The sequence below is a fragment of the Mustela erminea genome, chromosome 11 (genome assembly GCF_009829155.1).
Source record: "Mustela erminea isolate mMusErm1 chromosome 11, mMusErm1.Pri, whole genome shotgun sequence".
Classification (NCBI taxonomy): Eukaryota; Metazoa; Chordata; class Mammalia; order Carnivora; family Mustelidae; genus Mustela; species Mustela erminea.
Window position 1 is genome coordinate 89,353,239 of NC_045624.1, and position 20,791 is coordinate 89,374,029.

At 35.8% G+C, this 20,791-nt stretch overlaps 1 protein-coding gene across 3 annotated transcripts in view; it reads right to left on the reverse strand.

Annotated features, from left to right (window-relative positions):
• The window catches only part of COG5 (component of oligomeric golgi complex 5), a 293,532-nt gene that overhangs the window by 85,797 nt on the left and 186,944 nt on the right, over nucleotides 1-20,791 (reverse strand). For all 3 annotated transcript variants that reach the window (XM_032304091.1, XM_032304089.1, XM_032304090.1), the window contains one exon: nucleotides 8,623-8,704. In XM_032304091.1, the coding sequence (XP_032159982.1) occupies nucleotides 8,623-8,704 (82 nt within the window). The remainder of the gene's footprint in view (nucleotides 1-8,622; nucleotides 8,705-20,791) is intronic.

The window sequence follows — 20,791 nt, forward strand, 5'->3', positions numbered from 1 at the left end:
GGTTGGTCAACAAATACTATTACCTAGAAGTACAATATAAAAGTAATAAAGCTTAGAACTCATTTTGTGAATAACTATCACCCATAGATAATTAAAGTGGCAGATACCCTATAGAAGCTTTCAAGGTAACAAGTTTAAGCCCCATTTTTAAGAAAGTAAATTCACTGTCGTGGGTTATCTTTTATTATACCTACTAGAACTTCTTTTTACTCAGCATGAACATTTATAATCAGAAAGAACATGTTCCTAAGTAGGAAAATTTCCCTTTAGATATTTTCTGCCAAAATATTACTTACTTAGACAATCTGTTACATTGTGTGTAATCTTCAACTCTGCAGATGGTTGCATTCCTTAATATTGCCTGTCTATAATTTTAAGAAGTACTACAGCACACTTCAGGGACTGTATGTGCTATATAAATGGAAGGTGCTTTACAAACAACTTGCTTTGGAGTTCTCCCAAAGGAAGTTATTAAAGTAATAATGCTATCAGAAGTAACAAACTACTGTGAATGTGAAATATTAATGGAATTTTCTGCCCCAAATATTCTATTTCCTCTCAATAGCTTCTTCCGACTATACAAGCTAGACAGGTCCTGTAATGAGAACTGGAAAACATCTCCTGGATTTGGTAATTAAAAAAGTAGGTCATTGCTTACTTTAATGAGAACAATTTTGATAGAATGGTGGCAGACCACTGGAGTACACCTAGTTGAGAAATCAACAGGCTGGAAATGAAGACAAAAAACTGCAAACTACTCTTGTGAGAAATTCAGATAAAAAGAGAGATCAAATAGTAACTAAAGAGGAACGCTCTAGTTTTTAGTTTTCTACTACATTAGAGTGACTTGATAGGTTTCCTGTGAGGAAGAAATCAAAAGAAAAGGAGAAACACAAGTTAGAACAAAGAGACCAAAGAATGGTGTTGCTTCCAGCAAAGGGTAAACAAAGCAGACAGGTGGCCAACAGTGAATGGGTAGCTCTGAAGAATAGGATTGTCACCTCACTCTCAGAGATCCACTGGGAGAAAATAAGGCTTTTCTTAGAGGGAAGGTCCGGGATATTGAAAGAATTTCCTAATGCCACTAATTATCTTAATAACCCAGGAGATGGGGCTGGTCACTGAGAGTGAGCAGAATGGGAAAATGAGAGCATGTGAAAAATGTGAAAGGCTTGTAATGCTCAAGGATAATGAGAAAGCAGATGACCAAAGAGAAGTAAATGACAGTACCATTGAACACACACATACCATAAACATTTTGAAACGTACTTTTAACTATTACTCTTAAAACTAGATGAGATACTTCTGCTTCCTGTCAAGGTGGAGTAACAGGGACCAGAATTAACCTATCTGAAACAACCAAAAAAACAACAAACAAAATATATGAAATAATGGTTTTGAAAACACCAGGCATTCAAAGATAGCATGTAATAAAAGACAGTGATCCCTGAGAGAAAGGAAATAAATGAGGTGAACCCTATGACCACCCCAGTGTCATTGGGGACTCACTAACAAGTCGCAAAAACTCAGTTTTCTAGCCCTGCTCACAGGTACTGTTGGCTACCAGAAGCTAAGGCGGGATGCCAGAAACTACAGCTCCAAACAGGCCCCAAGATCCAATTTTCGACTGGTTTGATCCAGTTTAGACACTGTGTTAACCCTCCAGATGACCTCATCTAACTGTAATTAACAAAAACACACCTAACAGCCTATGACCCATCCAACTGTGCCCATTTAGGAGAAGAAAAGAGGTGGTACTCTTGGTTCTGAAGCCTCTTCCTCCTTCCTGGAAAAAACCCCTCTGTTAATGTGCTTACTAGCCCCTCAATTACCCTAACCCCATAAAACCCAACTGGGGAGAAGGTGACTTTAGAGCACGACCTTCTCTATTCTCTGGCCATTGAATAAATTACATGCTTGCCATCAAATACTGTATTGTTTTGGCCATTTAGCAAAAGGTATCGACCAGGGAAAGAACCTACCAGTTTGGTAACATCAGCTTATTTCCTACCAGGCTTCCATAGCCTAGAAGGGGAAGAGCCGCCTCTACCCCTACTGTCCCAAGGACCGGGAAAACTGAACCAACTAGAATTGATGGGACAGAAGACCAGAGAGAAGAGAGCTGTTAACTGCGGAAATCTGCAAATGGTCCACCATTAGTACTCAGCAAAACGTTATGCAGCATATGTGTGTGAGAAAAGTTCCAGAGTCGGGGGGAAGAAACCATACAGGATTAGAAAGAATATACCTGTTACTTACATATGACTGGGAAGCAAGCCTGTTCCTGACAGCCAGGTTGGAAAACCTTATGATTCAGAATATTTGGTAGAGTAAGAAGAAAAATATTGCCTCAGGAGTAGAAAATAATTAGGTCTAGACCAAATACTGCTCAGGTTTTGCTAGTGAATCTTAACAAGCAAGATTCAAAAAAACCAAATTGTTTCTAAGTAACTTGACAGTATCTAAGAACAAGAATATTTATAGGAAGATTAAAGTGTTAGTATCAAACACTGTAAAATTCATGTCTGATACCCAATCAAAAATGATTAGATAGATATGCAGAAAGTGAAAAAACTACCCGTAAGAAAATTCAATCAGATTCAGAATTGAGAGATGACCGAATTAGCAGATAACGACATTTCCTTTGTAGCCTCACCTCCACTCATTATCTGTGTGATTTGTTGGCATGAAATTTACCTTACACAATTTCTACTAAAAACCAATACTAAATAATACTGGAAGGTTCAACTGGTTAAAGGTTTGAAATTTTTCAAGAATGCTAAAGGCAATTTTCTTTGATACATTCCTGCCATTCAGAGAAGAGATATTCAAAATAGGAACTAAATTTACACACTACAGTAAAGAAAACACTGACTTTAACAACTCCAAGCTTTCAAAGAGGATTATAAGTATATTTTAAAAAAATAATTTATTTTTAAAGAGAGAGTGAGTGCGGGAGTGTGTGCATGAGGGGAGAGAGGAGCAGAGAGAGAGAGAGGCTCAAGCAGACTTCTCCCACCCCAACTCTGGGCTCCATCTTATGGCCCTGAGATCATAACCTGGGCCCAAATCAAGAGTCGGACAGACACTTAACTGAGCCACCCATGTACCCTGAGTACATTTTTAATAAATGCTTAAAAACAGATATCTTGCATAGTCATAAATGAGCTTTTAACATTAGTTTTCTTTTATTCTATCTAAAAACTGAGGTTTCAATCAATTTTATAATTATGCTTATATATATATATATTTTTTTTAAAGATTTTATTTATTTATCAGAGAGAGAGAGGGGGAGAGAGCGGGCACAGGCAGACAGAGAGGCAGGCAGAGGCAGAGGGAGAAGTAGGCTCCCCGCTGAGCAAGGAGCCCGATGTGGGACTCGATCCCAGGATGCTGGGATCATGACCTGAGCCGAAGGCAGCTGCTCAACCAACTGAGCCACCCAGGCGTCCCTATGCTTATATATTTTATAAGTAAATTTATATCTTTGCATTTCCTTTCTGGCATATTAGTAAATACATTCCATTAAACATAATTGACTTATGATATGAGAAGATAATATTAAAGAAAACTTTATGGTGATTATTGTTTTCATGAAAACCCATTACTTCCATACATGGTGTGAGAAACTATTGAAAGTCTGTATTTACATACTATTACATCTGAATATTTGAAAATTTACCTCCTAAAAATAATTCACGAATTTAAAATTTCAAACAAACATATCAGTTTCAAAATACTCATTTAGTGAGAAAACTGTTAACAAATACTGAATTGAAGGTACAGATATATAGATGCTTCTTTGCTATTTTAACTTTTCTATATGTTTGGAAAAATAAAAAGGTGGCATGCAGCTAAAATACTGCTTATAGATAAATCTGCAGCATAAACAAATTAGAAAAGGAAGGGTTAAGCCAATAATCTAAACTTAGCCTTACTAAACAAGAAAATGAACATATCAAACCCAAAGCAAAGCAAATAAATAATAAACACAAGAGCAGAAAGCAATGAAATTGAAAATAAAAAAGAGAAAAATCCATGAAACCAAGTGTTGGTTTCTTTCTTTTCTTTTTTTTATTTTTAATTTGACAGACAAAGATCACAAGCAGGCAGGGAGGCAGGCAAAGAGAGAAGGAGGGGAAGCAGGCTCCCCGCTGAGCAGAGAGCTCCATGGGGGGGGCTCTATCCCTGGACCCTGGGATCATGACCTGAGCCGAAGGCAGAGGCTTTAAACCACTGAGCCACCCAGGTGCCCTGAAAGTACTGGTTTCTAAGAAGACAAAATTAATAAACCTATAATTGTAATTATTAGGAAAAAAAGAAGAAACTAATGATATCAGGAATACAGAGCATCACACATCACATTTCACATACATCCAAAAGGTAATAAGGAAGGATTACAAGAATAATTTAGAAAACTTCAATGAACTAGAAAAATTCTTTGAAAGACATAAACTACCAAAGCTTACCCAACAAGAAAGAAATGGAATAATCTAAGAAAAAAAGTTGAATTTGTAGCTAAAATCTTCACACCAGAAAATTTCTAGGCCCAGATGACTTCCTTGGTGAATTCTACCAAACATTTAAAGAGGAATAATGCCAATTTTACATAAATCACTTGAGAAAATTGAACAGGATGGAATACTTTTCCATTTTTTCTCTGAGGTTTGCATTACCCCAATACCCACAATGGAAAAAGTCATTAAGAAAAACTAAATATCAATATCTTGTAAACACATTCAACAAGCCTTACACCAGTTTGAATCCAACAATATATAAAAAGGACAATGTATCATGACTATGCGAGGTTTATCTAAGAACGCAAGGTATTAACGTACTAAAAAAAAATCCATTTGATCATCTTAAAGGATGCAGAAAGCACTGTAAAAAAAAATTTACAATAGTATTAAAAAAAAACTCTCAAAAATCTAGAAATGTAAGGGAACTTCCTCAACCTGATTAATGGCATCACTGAAACATGCCATTAAGATATTAAGGTGGACTGAATGCTTCTTAAGACTATAAACAAGGTTGAAATCAATTCTACACTACTGGAGGTGGTAACCAAGAAAAAAAATGAAAGGAAGCCAGACTGGAAAAGAAGTGAAACTGCCTTTATTTGCAAACTATATGATCATCAATATAGGAAATGTTAAAAAAAACTCCCAAAACTACCAGACTAGTAAGTAGGGGTAGCAAAGTAAAAGATACAAGGTCAGTACCCAGAAATCAACTGTATTTCTATATTCTAACAATGAACACTTGTAAACTAAAATTTTAAAAATGCCATTTACAATAAGATCAAAATATATGAAATAGTAATAAATTTAAGAAAAGATTTGCTAGATTTGCACACTAAAAGCTATATAGCACTGACAGAATTATAAAAGACCTAGATCAAGGGGATATTCTAGTCATGACTCAGTACTGTTAAGATGTGAATTTACCACAAAATGATCTGTAGATTCATCATGTAATCCTAATCAAAGTCTCAGGAAACATTTTTATAAGAACAACAATCTGATTCTGAAATATTTATGGAAAAGCAAAAGGCCTAGAATAAGCAAAATTATTTTGATAAATGAAATAACATAGAAGAATTTACAATTTTGTGATTACAAACCTAGAGATGCAAAACAAACAAAGAAACAAAACAAGAAAAAGAGAACTCTAGAAATAGTCTTACACAGATATAACCAATGATTTTTCTAAAAGAGTGCCAGGGCAGTCAATGGGTAAAGTATAATCTTTTAGATCTATATTCCAAGAAATAACCTTGAACTTTATATATCATACAATAAACAAAAATTAACTTCAAATCAACTTGGTAAAACTTCTGGAATAAAATATAGGGGGAGATACTTCTGGCCTTGGGTTAAATAAAGATTTCTTTGGTCAAAAAAAAAAAAAAAAGAAGAAGAAAAGAAAAATTGGTAAGTTTGACTCTATCAAAGTTAACTTTTATCATTTGGAAGGCCCTGTTAAGGAAATGAAAAGGCAAACCATGGACAAAAGAAATATATTTGCAAAACATACATCTGAGAAAGGACTATGAATCTAGAATGTATAAAGATCTCTTAAGACTCAGTAATAAGAGAACAAGCAATAAAATAAAAATAAAAAGCCATTAATTTTGACAAACACGTGACCAAAGAAGATACATAGATAACAAATGTGCCTGTGAAAACATGGGTCATCATTGGTCCTTAAGCCAGTCGAAGTTAGAACCACAATGAAAATCCACTACACACTCTTAAGAATGGCTAAAATGAAAACAACTGACAATATCATGGATAGATAAGGATGCAGAGCAGCTTGGGTTATGAAAGACTGCTAATGGGATGCAGAATGGTACATCCATCTTGGAAAGCAGTTGAACAGTTCTTTACAAAGTTAAATACATACTCATCAAATGATCAGGCAATTCCACTCATATTTTACCTGAGAATGAACACAATACATCTACAAAAGACTTCTATGCAAACAACTGCAGTAGCTTTACTTGTAATAACCCAAGGCTGTAACAACCCAGTGGTCTCCCATCTGGGGAATAGATAAACAAACTGTTGTATACTCTATATGTGAATCAGCAATAAAAAGGCAGCACTGATACACACAGCAATATGGATGAATCTTACAATAATTATGCTGATACAAAAGAACACAGCCTGTGTGATACGAGTTTTACAAAAATTTAGGAAAAGTTAACTTACACTGACAGACAGTTGATCATTACTTGCCAGGAGCCAAGAGCTGGGAGTAGGTGATTACAAAAGTACATGTGGGAAATTTGGGGGGGTGATGGAAATATTCTATATCTTCATTGTGGTGGTGGGGAAAAGGATAAAAATGATTTCAAAACTCACAGGATTTTCTGCCTGTAATTGGTGAATTTTACTGTATATAAATTGTATCTCAAAAAAGCTGACCAAAATAGATACATAATGCAAAGAGGTGCATGGTCTTCTTGGAGAAGTGTAATTTGTAGAAGTAAACAGAGTGAATCAGTTCTAAATACATCCTCTGCTTATGTTCTGTTTGGCCACACATGAATGAAGACCTCCTCTGTGGTCACTGCCGTGATGCATATTTCCTCAGAAACAGTAGTAGGGAGGCCAAGGTGCCTGGGTGGCTCAGTCAGTTAAGTGTTTGACTCTCCATCATTTCAGCTCAGGTCATAATCTCAGTGTTGTGAGATCAAACCCTGCTTCAGGCTCTCACTGGGCATGAAGCCCAAGAGATTGAGCCCCTCATAGGGCTCCATGCTGGGTATGGAGCCTGCTTAAGATTCTCTCTCTTCGGGGTGCCTGGGTAGCTCAGTGGGTTAAGCCTCTGCCTTTGGCTCATGTCATGGTCTCAGGGTCCTGGGATCGAGCCCCGCTCAGCTCTCTGGCTCAGAGATCAGGCTCTCTGCTCAGCAGGGAGCCTGCTTCCCTTCCTCTCTCTCTCTCTCTCTCTGCCTGCCTCTCTGCCTACTTGTGATCTCTGTCAGTCAAATAAATAAATAAAATCTTTAAAGAAGAAAAAAAGATTCTCTCTCTTCTCCCATTGCACCTTCCTGCTCCTCTTTCTCTCTCTCTCTCTCTCTCTCTCTCACACACACACACACACACACACACACAATAGTAGGGAGGCAGGTAGTGTGGTTTATTCAACTCTGGATTACCACTGACTAAATAATGTTCACATCTACTACATACTTCCAGTAACATTTGTAAGTAAGAATTTACACACAAACTTCTAAAACCCTTTTTACATTCATTGATTAGGCAGGCAATGCCATTATTTCATGACCAAAAAAAATTAACAAATTTTAGAGATTGTGTTTGAACAAGCAACTTCTAACTCATGATGAAGGTTTTTTTTTTTTTTTAAGATTTTATTTATTTACTTGAGAGTGAGTGAGTGAGAGAGAGTACCAGCAGTGGGAAGGGGTAGAGGGAGTGAAAGAAGCAGACTCCCTGCGAAGCGGCAAGCCCAAAGCAGGGCTCCATCCCAGGACCCTGGGATCATGACCTGAGCCGAAAGCAGATGCTCAATCAGCTGAGCCACCCAGGCACACATGATGAAGGTATTTCATCTGCTCATTCATCACATCCTCATTTTTTTCCACCATGTAGCTATCTTTTACTTACTTACTTATTTATTAACATATAATGTATTATTTGTTTCAGCAGTACAGGTCTGTGAATCATTCGTCTTCATAATTCATGGCACTCACTCATTTATAATAATAAGGAAATAATATTAAGTCTTGTATTTTAATATCTTTTAGTTAGAAACTAATTCTTTAAGCACCAACTAAATTCTTCCACATCAACTGCTTTACACCCTTTATATTGGAAAACTTCCGAGTTCCTCTATGTTTGAACTATGGGGAATTAACTCATTCTTCTGGAGAATTTTATTCCACATACTAATTTGAAAAACAAAAAATTAACGTAATGTTGATAAAACTAAATATATGGTTAGCAGAAGAAATGATAATTAGACAATGAGTTTTCAAAAAATGTGTATTATAAACCAATTAAGCAAAACTTCTTAACATTACATTTTAAAGCACGTGGAAAACTTTAAAGCATGTGGAAATGAAACTAACTACGAAATAAATAGCATACTTACAATCTGTTGCTATTCGGAATTGAGAAGAAAGTGCCTGAGTAACAGAATTCCAAAAAGTGTACAAAATTTCAGCTTGTCCATCCTGTGACCCAAAAAAGGAATGTATTCATTAATTATTAAAAACTGTAATGGCTAAGAAGATAGAACATTAAAAATTTAATAAAAATGTACTTAAATGAAATCTTCTAAAGACATCTATCAAACAATGGAATTAAGTAACTAAAGACAAATATATAGATGACTCAAATTATGTTTCAGGTTCTCATGTCCAAGTAATCAGTCATCACCCTCTGCTACTTACTAGTTGTGTGAGCTTTGGGCAAGTTGTTGAATCATTCTGAGCCTCCTTCCATCTCTAAAACAGTGATGGTATCAGTATTTCATTGCAGTATTATTTCAAGGATTAAAAAGTTTACAAAAAGTAGTGTTGGGATAGTCCCTGACACATAATAAGCCCACAGTGAATTTAGTTATTACTATTATAATTGTTATTACCACCTTCCTTACATACACAGAAGATAACTGTGTGACCATAACAAAATGATGAACACAGAAAGCTTAGACCAGAATGATCACCAGAGTATAATTCACCAATTACAAAAGAGAACTGCCTAAAGTATAAATACAGTTAAAAAGTATTTTTTAAAGATGTATTTATGTATTGTGAGAGAGAACGAGCTGGGGAAGAGCAGAGGCAGAGAATCTTTCAACCAGACCCCCTTCTGAGTGAGGAGCCTGACTCCAGCTGGATCCTACAACCCATGAGAGCATGGCCTGAGCTGAAACCGACAGTCAGATGCTTAACCAACTAAGTCACCCAGGCGTCCCCTATTAACAAATTCTAAAAAGTCACAGGAATTACTACTATTCAGCACAATGTTTCATTCAACTCTGAATAAATGTTTTAGAAAGCAATCACTAAAAAGAAAAGAGTTTCATTTGTTAAAACAAGACAAAATAATACTGTTAAACCTGAATCACACTTCTAGAAATTTTACCAAGTACTTTTAAGGTATTTCTACATGTGTAGAAGTATCATAGTATCAAACTGCCAATATTCTACTTTTGAAGTATGACAATGACAATTCATATGCTTAGCCCTAATAACAATAAAATACACCTAATATTCAAATATGTCATAAATATGAGAAAACTCTAATTCTGTTTTATTTTGGACTTGCAACAAATAAAATTCCAATTTTCAAGGTTATAAAAGAAAAACTGACCAATGAAAAGTACTGATTTTTCACTTTTATACCTATGCACACATACTTCTGTTTTCATTGTTTGTTTCTTTAATAAATTTTTTGCTTTGAATCCAAATGAGTATTGTATACCCTAAAAAAGGCAAATCAAGTAATTGTTCATTTGCTACGCAGTTATCAGAAAATAGATTCAGAGGCCTAAGATTTTTTTTTAAAGATTTTAATTTATTTATTTGACAGAGATCACAAGTAGGCAGAGAGTCAGGCAGAGAGAGAAGAGGAAGAAGGCTCCCTGCTGATCAGAGAGACTGATGCAGGGCTGGATCCCAGGACTCTGGGATCATGACCTGAGCTGAAGGCAGAGGCTTTAACCCACTGAGCCACCCAGGCACCCCCAGAGTCCCAAGATTTTATGTGATATGTATATTGCATATCATGAACCTTAAAGGAAATGTTTTTATTTTTATTTATTTATTTATTTTTTTAAAGATTTTATTTATTTATTTGACAGAGAGAGAGATCACAAGTAGGCGGAGAGTCAGGCAGAGAGAGAGAGAGAGAAGCAGGCTCCCGCTGAGCAAAGAGCCCGATGCGGGGCTCGATCCCAGGACACTGAGATCATGACCTGAGCCGAAGGCAGCGGCTTAATCCACTGAGCCACCCAGGCGCCCCACCAAATCACATTTTTTTTTAAAATTTATTTCCAGCATAACAGTATTCATTATTTTTGCACCACACCCCGTGCTCCATGCAATCCGTGCCCTCTATAATACCCACCACCTGGTACCCCAACCTCCCACCCCCCGTCCCTTCAAAACCCTCAGGAAATGTTTTTATATTAAAAAACTTTTAAATATACCACACATTAACAGAATGAAGGACAAAAAGAACATGATCATCTCAACTTTAGCTGCACACTAAAGCATCTGACAAAATTCAACATTCTTTCATGATAAAATCACTCAAAAAGCTGGGAACAGAAATTACCTCAACATAATAAAGGTCACATAAAAGTTCAGGTTAGAAGGTTATTATGGAATTTGATGTACTGGACAGCTCACTGTGATGGTAATAGGTTAAAAAATTATCTATCTATCTATCTATATATATATATATAGATTAAAAAAATGAACCAGAATAGTGGGAACGAGTTAAAAATAAAAGTTGTCCTATGAAGGAAAAAAAAAAAAAAAGGTCACATATGAGAAGTCCAGCAAGAATAGCAAAATTGTGAAAAATTGAAAGCTTTTCCTCTAGATAAAGAAAATCTGATGACTATATAACTAATTCTATACACACATATATACATGTGGGGAAGAAAACTTGGGTCAATCTTGCTTAAGAATACAAATACAGGGGCGCTTGGGTGGCTCAGTTAAGCCACTGCCTTTGGCTCAGGTCATAATCTCAGGGTCCTGGGATCAAGTCCTGAGTCACGCTCTCAGTGCAGCAGGGAGCCTGCTTCCCTCTCCCTCTCTCTGCCTACTTGTGATCTCTGTCTGTCAAATAAATAAATAAAATCTAAAAAAAAAAATACAAGTATAAAATTCTCAGATATGAAAGCAAATTGATTTCAACAGGTATTAAAATAATTATTTGAATAATCTAAACAAGTAGGATTTATGCCCCCAATGTAAATATTATTTAGTATGAGGAAACCTATTAATAACTTAATGTCTCAAATAAGGAAATCCTCAGAATAACTTAGCTGAGTGAATTCAAGGCAATTAATACTCTTGAACCTAATAAAATACTTAATACACAATCATTTTAAAAAAAATTCATAGAGGGGCGCCTGGGTGGTTCAGTGGGTTAAAGCCTCTGCCTTCGGCTCAGGTCATGACCCCACGGTCCTGGGATTGAGCCCCACGTCGGGCTCTCTGCTCAGCGGGGAGCCTGCTTCCTCCTCTCTCTCTGCCTGCCTCTCTGCCTACTTGTGATCTCTGTCAAATAAACAAATAAAATCTTAAAAAAAAATTCATAGAAAATAATCCATAAAATGGTAGTAAATAAACCACAAAATTTAGAGGTGCCTGGCTGGCTCAGTTGGTAGAACATGTGACTCTTGATCTCTGGGTTGTTGAATTCAAACCCCATGTTAGGTGTAGAGATTACTTAAAAAAATAAAATCTTAAAAAAATACAGTACTTTTTATCTTATCTATTTTTAAGTGTACAGTAGTGTTAACTATATGTATCTTATTGTACAACAGACCTCTAGAACTTTTTCATCTTGCGAATCTGAAATGCAATACCTACTGAACTCCTCTTTCTCCCCCTCAGCTCCTACCAACCACCTATCTTGCCTACTTTTACTTTCTAAGAGTTTACCTACCTTAGTATACCTCATGTAAATAGAACCATGTCTTTCTGAATGGTTTATGTTTCACATAACCTTTAGTTTCCTTAAGTTTCATCCATGTTATAGCATGTGACAGGATTTCCTTCTTTCTTAAGGCTATATTCGTGTGTGTGTGTGTGTGTGTGTGTGTGTGCATGTGTGGTATTCTCTTTATCCATTCATCTATCAATGGACACTAGGACTGTGTCTCTGTCTTGGCTATTATGAATAAAGGTGCAATGAACATGGGTGAGCAGATACCGCTTCCGGATAATGCTTTCAATTCTTTTGGATACATATCTCCAGAAGTGAGATTGCTGCATCATATGGTAATTCTATTTTTAAATTTTTGAGGAACTTTTCATACTATTTCTCAGCCAGTTGTACCATTTTATATTCTCATCAACAGTGCACAAGGGTACCAAAGTCTCCATATCCTCACCAATACACTGTTCTTTGATGAATGCAAGGTGACATCTCATTATTTTAATTTGCATTTCCTGATGACTAGTGATGTTGAGCATCTTTTCATATGCTCTTAATTACCTCTGTGTCATCTTTATATGCCTTCTTTAGAGAAATGTGTTGGAGGCCACGGCATGGTTGGAGTCAAGGATCAAACCAGGCCCTGACTTGTGTCTCCTTCAAAGTCTGGACACCTTGACAAGGTTAAGGACGGGAAAGCTGAGTAACTCTAAGAAAAGGGTCTGTGCTATGTGTCGTGCGCTCGCCTACGTGACTTCCCCCACACTCGCCCTACAGAAGGGAACAGTGTGGTCAGGGTCATGAATTCTTAGTTGGTCCTTGTTGCTCTGTACGTCCCATAACTCACTCCCTGGTTGACTGTCTTGCTAATGGCTTTAGCCGAAACTACCTGGCATCACGAGGTTCGTTTGCAGTAAATGTAAACTTGTTATAGAAACTTGTGGTCAGCTGACTATGTACTGATGTATTGCTCCTCCTATTCTGATCTGCCTTATAAATGATTGTAAGATGTGGAATAACATTGGCACTGTTGGACATCATCTTCAGTGTCCCTCCTGCCCCCATCTCTTTGTCTCTTAATTTCTTTTCACCATCCTCTTAGCCCTCACGGTTTTCCTGGTCGATTCGTCGTACTGGCTGCAACAGAAATGTCTATTCAAGTCCTATTTACACATTTTTTTAATACAGTTTTTTTGCTGTTGTCATTGAGTTGTGGGAATTCTTTATATATTCTGGACACCAATCCCTTACCTGATATATGACTTACAAGTATTTTCTCCCATTTTGTATGTTGCATTTTCATTCCTTTGTCACACAGAAGTTCTGAAGTTTGATGTAGTCCCATTGGCCTAGTTCTGCTTTTGTTGCCTGTGATTTTGATGTCTTATGCACAAAATCGCTACCAAGTCCAATCTCATGAAGTTTTTGCCCTATGTTTTCTTTCAGGAGTCTTATAATTTTAGGTTTTACATTTAGCATTTTAATTCATTTTGAATTAATTTTTGTATATGGTGTAAGGGAAGGGTACCTTTTTTTTTTTTTTACAAGGATTTCCAGTTTTTCACAGCACCATTTGTTGAAGAGACTAGTGACAGATAATTTGTGTGACCCTCCTTATTGTATGTACCATTATTTGTTGTTTTATCTGAAGTTAATAATATCACTATTGCTTTCACTTGAGAAATGTTTGTCACTCCATTTATTCTTATTCCATATTGTTTGCTTTTGATGTGATGCTTATAAATAACATATTTTTATTTTTAAATATAATTTTTTGTCTTTTAGTTAGAAATTACAAACCAAATATGTTTACTTAATAGTTGTTCTTGCTTTTATCATTTCATTTTATGCTTTCTTTGTATTTCCTTTGTTTTCTGTGTTTGTTCTGTGGATTATTTTCATTTGCTTTTATCTCCCCCAGAGGTTTTTTTTCTTGTATTTCTTTCAGATGTGTCATTATTCCTATAATTAACCATAAATTCCTTTGAGGTAAATCATCTTTTGTAATTCTACAGAACTACTGAAACAGATTTCTAGAAATAGCAAAAAAAAAAAAAAAAGTGAGGGGAGTTGCAAAAGAATGCTGGCATGATAGAAATGAAATTACTGTCTTAAAGGGATCCCTGCACTCCCACATTCACTGTAGCATTTTTCACAATAGCCAAGACATGGGAATAACCTAAGTGTCCATTTACAGATGAAGGGATAAAGAAAATGTGGCATTTGTATAGATAGATACAATGGGATACTAATCAGCTGTAATAAAGAAGGAAATTCTGCCACTTGGACAAGATGGATGGACCTTCTAGGTCCAGTGAAATAAGTCAGACAAAGAAACAAAACTACCATATGATCTCACTTCCATGTGGAATCTGAAAAACTCAAACTCAAAGAAAAACAGAGTAGGATAGTGGTTATCAAAGTTTGGGGTAGGGTGATGTTGGTCAAAGGCTGCAACCTCAGTTATAAGATGAATAAGCTGTGGGGATCAAGTGTACAGCACAGTGAGAATCATTAACATTACTGTGTTATATACTTGAAAGTTGCCAAGACAATAAATCTTAAATGTTTTCACCACACACATATACAAAAAGGTAATTATGTGATGTAATGGACATGTTAACTAATTCTATTGTGTTAATCATTTCAATATAAATACATTAAAAAAAATCATCACATTATAGAACTTAAACTTACACAATGTTATATGTCAATTTGTCTCAATAAAGCTGAGGAGGAAAAAAAAGAAATTCTTCAAGGCTTTAGAGAATTGCCAAAATAAACAAGAAAATTCTAATTCCTTGACACACTCTTTCGAAAGAAAATATTGAGTCCCAAATAATCTGGTTACTTTTTCCCCTTAGTGAGAAGTCACTCAAAACTTGAAATCCACGAACTATATATATATATATATATATATATATATATATATATATACTTTTAATCAGAGAATCCAGACAAACCTTGGCTAAGAAAACGACATTTTCTGAATGTGCTTTATGAAACAGTCACTACAGCATATTATATCTCATTTAAACCTTAAAACAACCCCTAAAATGTAAACTCCAAGACAGCAGAGGCACCATTTTTGTCTATTTTACCACTGTAATTTCAGCATTGAGAATGTGAGCCTGATAGAAAATGCACACAATAAATATGTATTGTACTGTACTGATGTCTTATGTACAAAATCACTGCCAAGTCCAATTTCATGAAGCTTTTGCATTGTTTTTTCCTTCAGGAGTTTTATAATTTTACATTTTACATTTAGTACTTTAATACATTTTGAATTAATTTTTATATAAGGTGTAAGGTGAGGGTGCCTTTTTTTTAACCTGGAAACACAATAAATATTTATTGAGTGGACGAAAAAATCTCAAAAGAAGGCATTCTTAGTCCCTTTCTAGAGAAAAAACAGAAACTCAAAAAGATAAGGTGACCTGCTTAGAATTAAATAGAAAGTAGCAGAACTGGAATTTGATCTAAGGTTTTCTGATATATAAAAGTATTATTCTTCCTTAATTGGACTTACAAAGCCTTTATGATTTTATTTTCTCTGGTTATTTCTCCCATTTCAAGATTTAAGCTTGTGGTTCAGAGATTCAACCACACTCAAATTCTTTCAGGTTCTTGAAGGTTCTTTCGTAGTCTCTCTTAGTTAGCAGCTATTAAAACCTGAACCTTCTTCAGAGTTCGGTTTAGGTATTTCCTCTCTTGGTTGCCCTACGTTTGACACACTCTGTTCTATACCTCTAAAGTACCCCATATTCCACATCATAATGATATTTTCCTATGGGCGTAAAGGAACATAGTAGTGGTCAAGAAGAGGAACTCTGGAGCCAGAATACTGAGGTTGAAATCCAGACCACACCACTGCCTGTGACCATGGATAAGTTAATTTCTCTATACTTTAGTATCCTCACCCATTAAATGGAAACCCATTTCATACATTTACCATGAAGATTAAATGGGTTAATTCTGATGAAGTGCTTAAAATGGTGCCTGGCATAGGAAGCACTATATAAATATTTGCCATCACTGCTAATACTCTTTGTGATATATAATCAAAATAACTAATATGTCTCACTGTATCTCCAGTGACTGATACATAGTACTATCTACTATTGTAATTGTTACTTTTATGAGTCAACTTGACTGGCAATGGGGTGCCCTAGGTATTTGGTCTACATATTTCTGGTGTGTCTGTCAGGGGATTTCTGGATGAGTTTATTAGTTGAATAGGTAGAATGAGTGAAGCAGAATGCCCGCCCTAATGTGGGTGGGTCTCATCCAATCAGTTGAAGGCCTAGGCAATCAAAAAAGGCTAAGAGGGAATTCCTTCTCCCTTACTTTCTTCAAGCTTGAGTGTCAGGGTGTTGGGTTTTTCTCCCTGTCCCACTTTATGACTCAGAGTGAAAGAGTGGCTCTTCCTGGGTCCTCAGCCTGTGGACCTCTGGGCCAGAACTACCCTATTGGCTCTCTTGGGTCTCCAGCTTACTGACTGAGATGTTGGGACTTAACAGCTTAAAAAAAAAAAAAAATTGGTCACAATCTATAGTTCTGAAACTTACTTAGTTGGACCTTTGGCTGGGACCAATAAGTTGAAAATAAAGCAAAAGTCAGATGTATTTTATATATAATGGAATACTATGCAGTCATCAAAAACCAAAATCTTGCCATTTGCAATGCCAGTAGAACTAGAGGGTATTATACTAAGTGAAATAAGTCAACCAGAGGAAGAGAATTATCATATGATCTCACATATTGATATGGGGAATTTGAGAGGCAGAGTAGGGAGTTGTGGGGGAAGGGAGGGAAAAGTGAAACAAGATGGGACTGGGGAGGGAGACAAACCATAAGAGACTCTTAATCTCAGGAAACAAACTGAGGGTTACTGGAGAGAAGGAGGGTGGGAGGGATAGGGTGGCTGGGTGAAGGACACTGGGGAGATTATATACTATGGCAAGTGCTATGAATTGTGTAAGACTGATGATTCATAGACCTGTACCCCTGAAACAAATATTATATATTAATGAAAAAAATTACTTTTCTTAAAAACAAACAAAAATAATAAATAAATAAATATATAAATAGTATAGGGGTGCCTGTCTGGCTCAGTTGGTAGAGCATATAACTCTTAATCTCAAGGTTGGGAGTTCAAGCCCAACACTGGGTGTGGAGCCTACTTTTTTAAAAATTTAAAAATGTATATAAATAGTATAAAAACAAAATCTACAGGAATTCTAAAACATTTATGTTTGGATGAATCTGTTATTTAGAAAAACAGCTTGATCTTTGGCTGCTTCTGTCATTAATTTTGACCTAATTAAATACATAGAGAGAAACTTAAAATGACAATACCTGGACAAAATTGATTTCAAAGCAGATATTATTCAGTTTATCTTTATAACATGAAAACTACCATGGGTTTTCTTGGTAAAATGTAATTGATAGAACCTTATTGTACATTGTTATAAGGTCAAAACCTTCAAGTGGACATTCTTGCACTTAGGTCTGATGAAAGGGTATGGGCACTGAAGTAAAAAAACTTCGACTTGTATACCTAAGGTCTGCCATTTATTGGCTCTGTAACCTTGGGCAGGTCCTTCACCCTTCTGGGCTTGTAAGCTATGTAAACAATAGGGACAAAAATAATCTACAGAATTCACTGTTATGAAGAGTCAGGATATCTTGGGCTAGATTCCAAGGAAGACTGGAATTTACCATAGAGATGGGACGAAGAGATGAGCAGAGGACATTCCAAACAGAGGGATGAACGGAGCAAAAAGATGTGAAAACCATTTTCTTCTTTTTTTTTTAAAGATTTTTTTAATTTTGAAGTAATCTCTATACACAACATAGGGCTCAAACTCACAATTCTGAAATCAGGGGTTGCATGCTCTACCAACTGAGCCAGCCACACACCCCAGAAAAAGCATGTTCTTTTCTCTGAATGCATAGTGAGCATTCAGGAGAAAGGGAAGTGGTGAAGATAGAAAGTAAGATAAGAATCATATCAAGAAGTGTCTTAATTCATCAGGTAGATAACAGTGAAATATTTTAGGATTTTAATGAGAGAATGCCATGATAAAACTTGTGTTTTGAGCCTGCAGGTGAGATCAGTTATGAATTTGCTGGAAAAAAGAAATGTAGGTGAAAGGGACTTTACTATGGCAGCAGGAAAACCAATGGGGCTTGATGAACACCTGAATATATTTACAAAGGACTAGGACCAGATATATTTGTATAGGACTAGGAAGATGGGAGATAGATCAACCAACATGGAATTTTAGCAGGGGCAGCAGGTGGGCAGAGAAAGATGAGCTCATTTAGACTTATGCTTCTAGACTCTGTGGGGGCATCCAAGTGAAGAGATCTAAGCTAGTGAATATGAATCTCTTGCTAAAGAACAAGGTCTAAGCTGAAGAAATAGGTTTAGGTGTTATCAGCATTTGGTTATTGTAGAAACTGTTAGAATGTGTGAGCTTTTCTACTTATTGCATGTAGCATGAGAAGGAAAAAATGTTGAGGATGGGACCTAGGAGAACAACATTATTTAAAGGTTGGCAGAAGAAATAATTCAGAGTAGAGAGAAAGGAATAAGTGTAGACAGGTATGACAAAAAAAAAAAAAAAAAAAAAAAGAGAGAGAGAGAGAGAGAGAGGGAGAGAGAGAGAGATTGGTCACAAGTTAGTAACTGCTAAAAAGCTGGATGAGAGGTATACTGTCAATCACTGTCCTGTACTTTGTACACCGCTCTCTACTTTGGTGTAGGCCTGAAAGTTTACAAATAAATCACTTCCAAAGGAAGGGTAGGTGGAGGAAAAAGAGTCAATGAAGGGTTCTGAAAAGTAGTAATATCCGTGAAGGAGGAAAGCACTAAGCAGAAGAAACAGTTATTGCCTCATAGGAGTAAAATAAAAGAGGGTTATAGAGGTGAGAAAAATGATTTAGTAGCTGGGTCATCAGAATGAATTTAACAAGAACTGTTTCAATGCAGAAGCTTGACATCAGTGGCTTGGTGCAAAACAGAAATAAGAAAGCAGATATACAAAGTACCTTACTAAAATCTGGGCATAAAGGGAAAAAAATACTTCGGTGGAGACAGAGGCCCAAGGGTTTTATTTTAATTTTGGCTTTAGATGGTAGACCCTTGAGAAGAAGTAGCCAGGAAAGGCTGATATTGGAGGAAGCAGAGAATGTTCTAGGAAAATGTAGACTATAAAACAAAAGTAGAGGGGTAAATCTCAGAAAAAGAAAAACAAACAAACAAAAAAGATGCAATCTACCTATATCTTTGAGACAAAGAGAGAGGTGAGGATCAGTTCAGATAAAGAGTTTATAAAGTTAGTGCTTAATAAGAGAAGACCAGAGGGAAGCAGAGGGAGTTAAGATAAAAACAGAAGAGCAAGTAAAAGACTGAGCAAAAATTCTGTGCCAGAGATCTCTGTGGAGAGATCATGATATGAGTAAGAAAGCCTGTAGACTTGATCAAAGAAACCAAATATATATGAATTTTAAATTAGCTCGTAATCATCTTCTGCATTAAAAGCAGAAGGATCCTGGTGAAGCAAATAGAAGGCCAAAAAAACAAAACAGAAAAGAAAACACTTTTACTGGAAAATATCCTTCAGGGAGAAACATTTTCCTGTGTCAATTACGAAAGGAGACAGACACAAATTCAGTAGGGACTTCAAGATGAACACCACAGAGCAAAATGAGAAGCCTGTACAAAAGAAATTTGGCTGAAGTCAAAATGTTGGCTTTTATATGCATATTGTTCAAAGAAGCAGAACAATACTTTTGGTACATTCTACTTTTGTTTTTAAAAATGAGGGATTGGACTACAGTGGTAGTGGGAGGTAGTGAAAAGTAGTCAGATCTCAGATACCTTTTGAAGGTAAAACAGATAGGGGTTGATATAAAGTATATACAGTTAAAAAGAAAAACTATATACAAAATGTTAACAGATTATCTCTGTGTGATGGGATTAAATATAATGGTTTCTTCATTCTTCTTAATTATTTGGAGGAGTAATTAGATAATCTAACTTCATTATAAAGAGAAGAATATATTTTTGACATAAAATATTCAATACTGGAAATACGGTAAAAATTTAGAATTCCTCTTCAAACTCAAATCCCATACTCTTCCCTAGAGAATACTGTTAAACTACAGCAAAAGGGTTTTAAAGCTCTTTCTATATAGTTTATTGTGTTCCTCAACCTTTTTTCATTATTGCCCCTTCAAAGAGAAAACTAAATTGAATAATTAATTGCATACAAATGTATAGTACATATATCATGCTTATATAATTATAGTGTACTTAATTTAAATTTAATTTAGTTTCTCACTAATAAGGGAAATTAAATACTAATAAATAAGATTTTGTAGGGCAAGGTTGAACTATAAAGGCCACAAACCATTATAATATCTAAGATGTTTTGTGTCTCCTCACTCCCAGCAAAACAAAACAGAACAAAACAAAATAGAACTATTTCTCCCTCTTGGGGTCAATTTGCCCTTGTTGAGAATGCATGGCTTATTGATATTTAAAATTTCAAATTAGATTTAGTATGAGCCACACTCTCCTTAAGTCCAGTCCCTTGGCTTCCCTTACCATATTCTTTTTGGTTTCA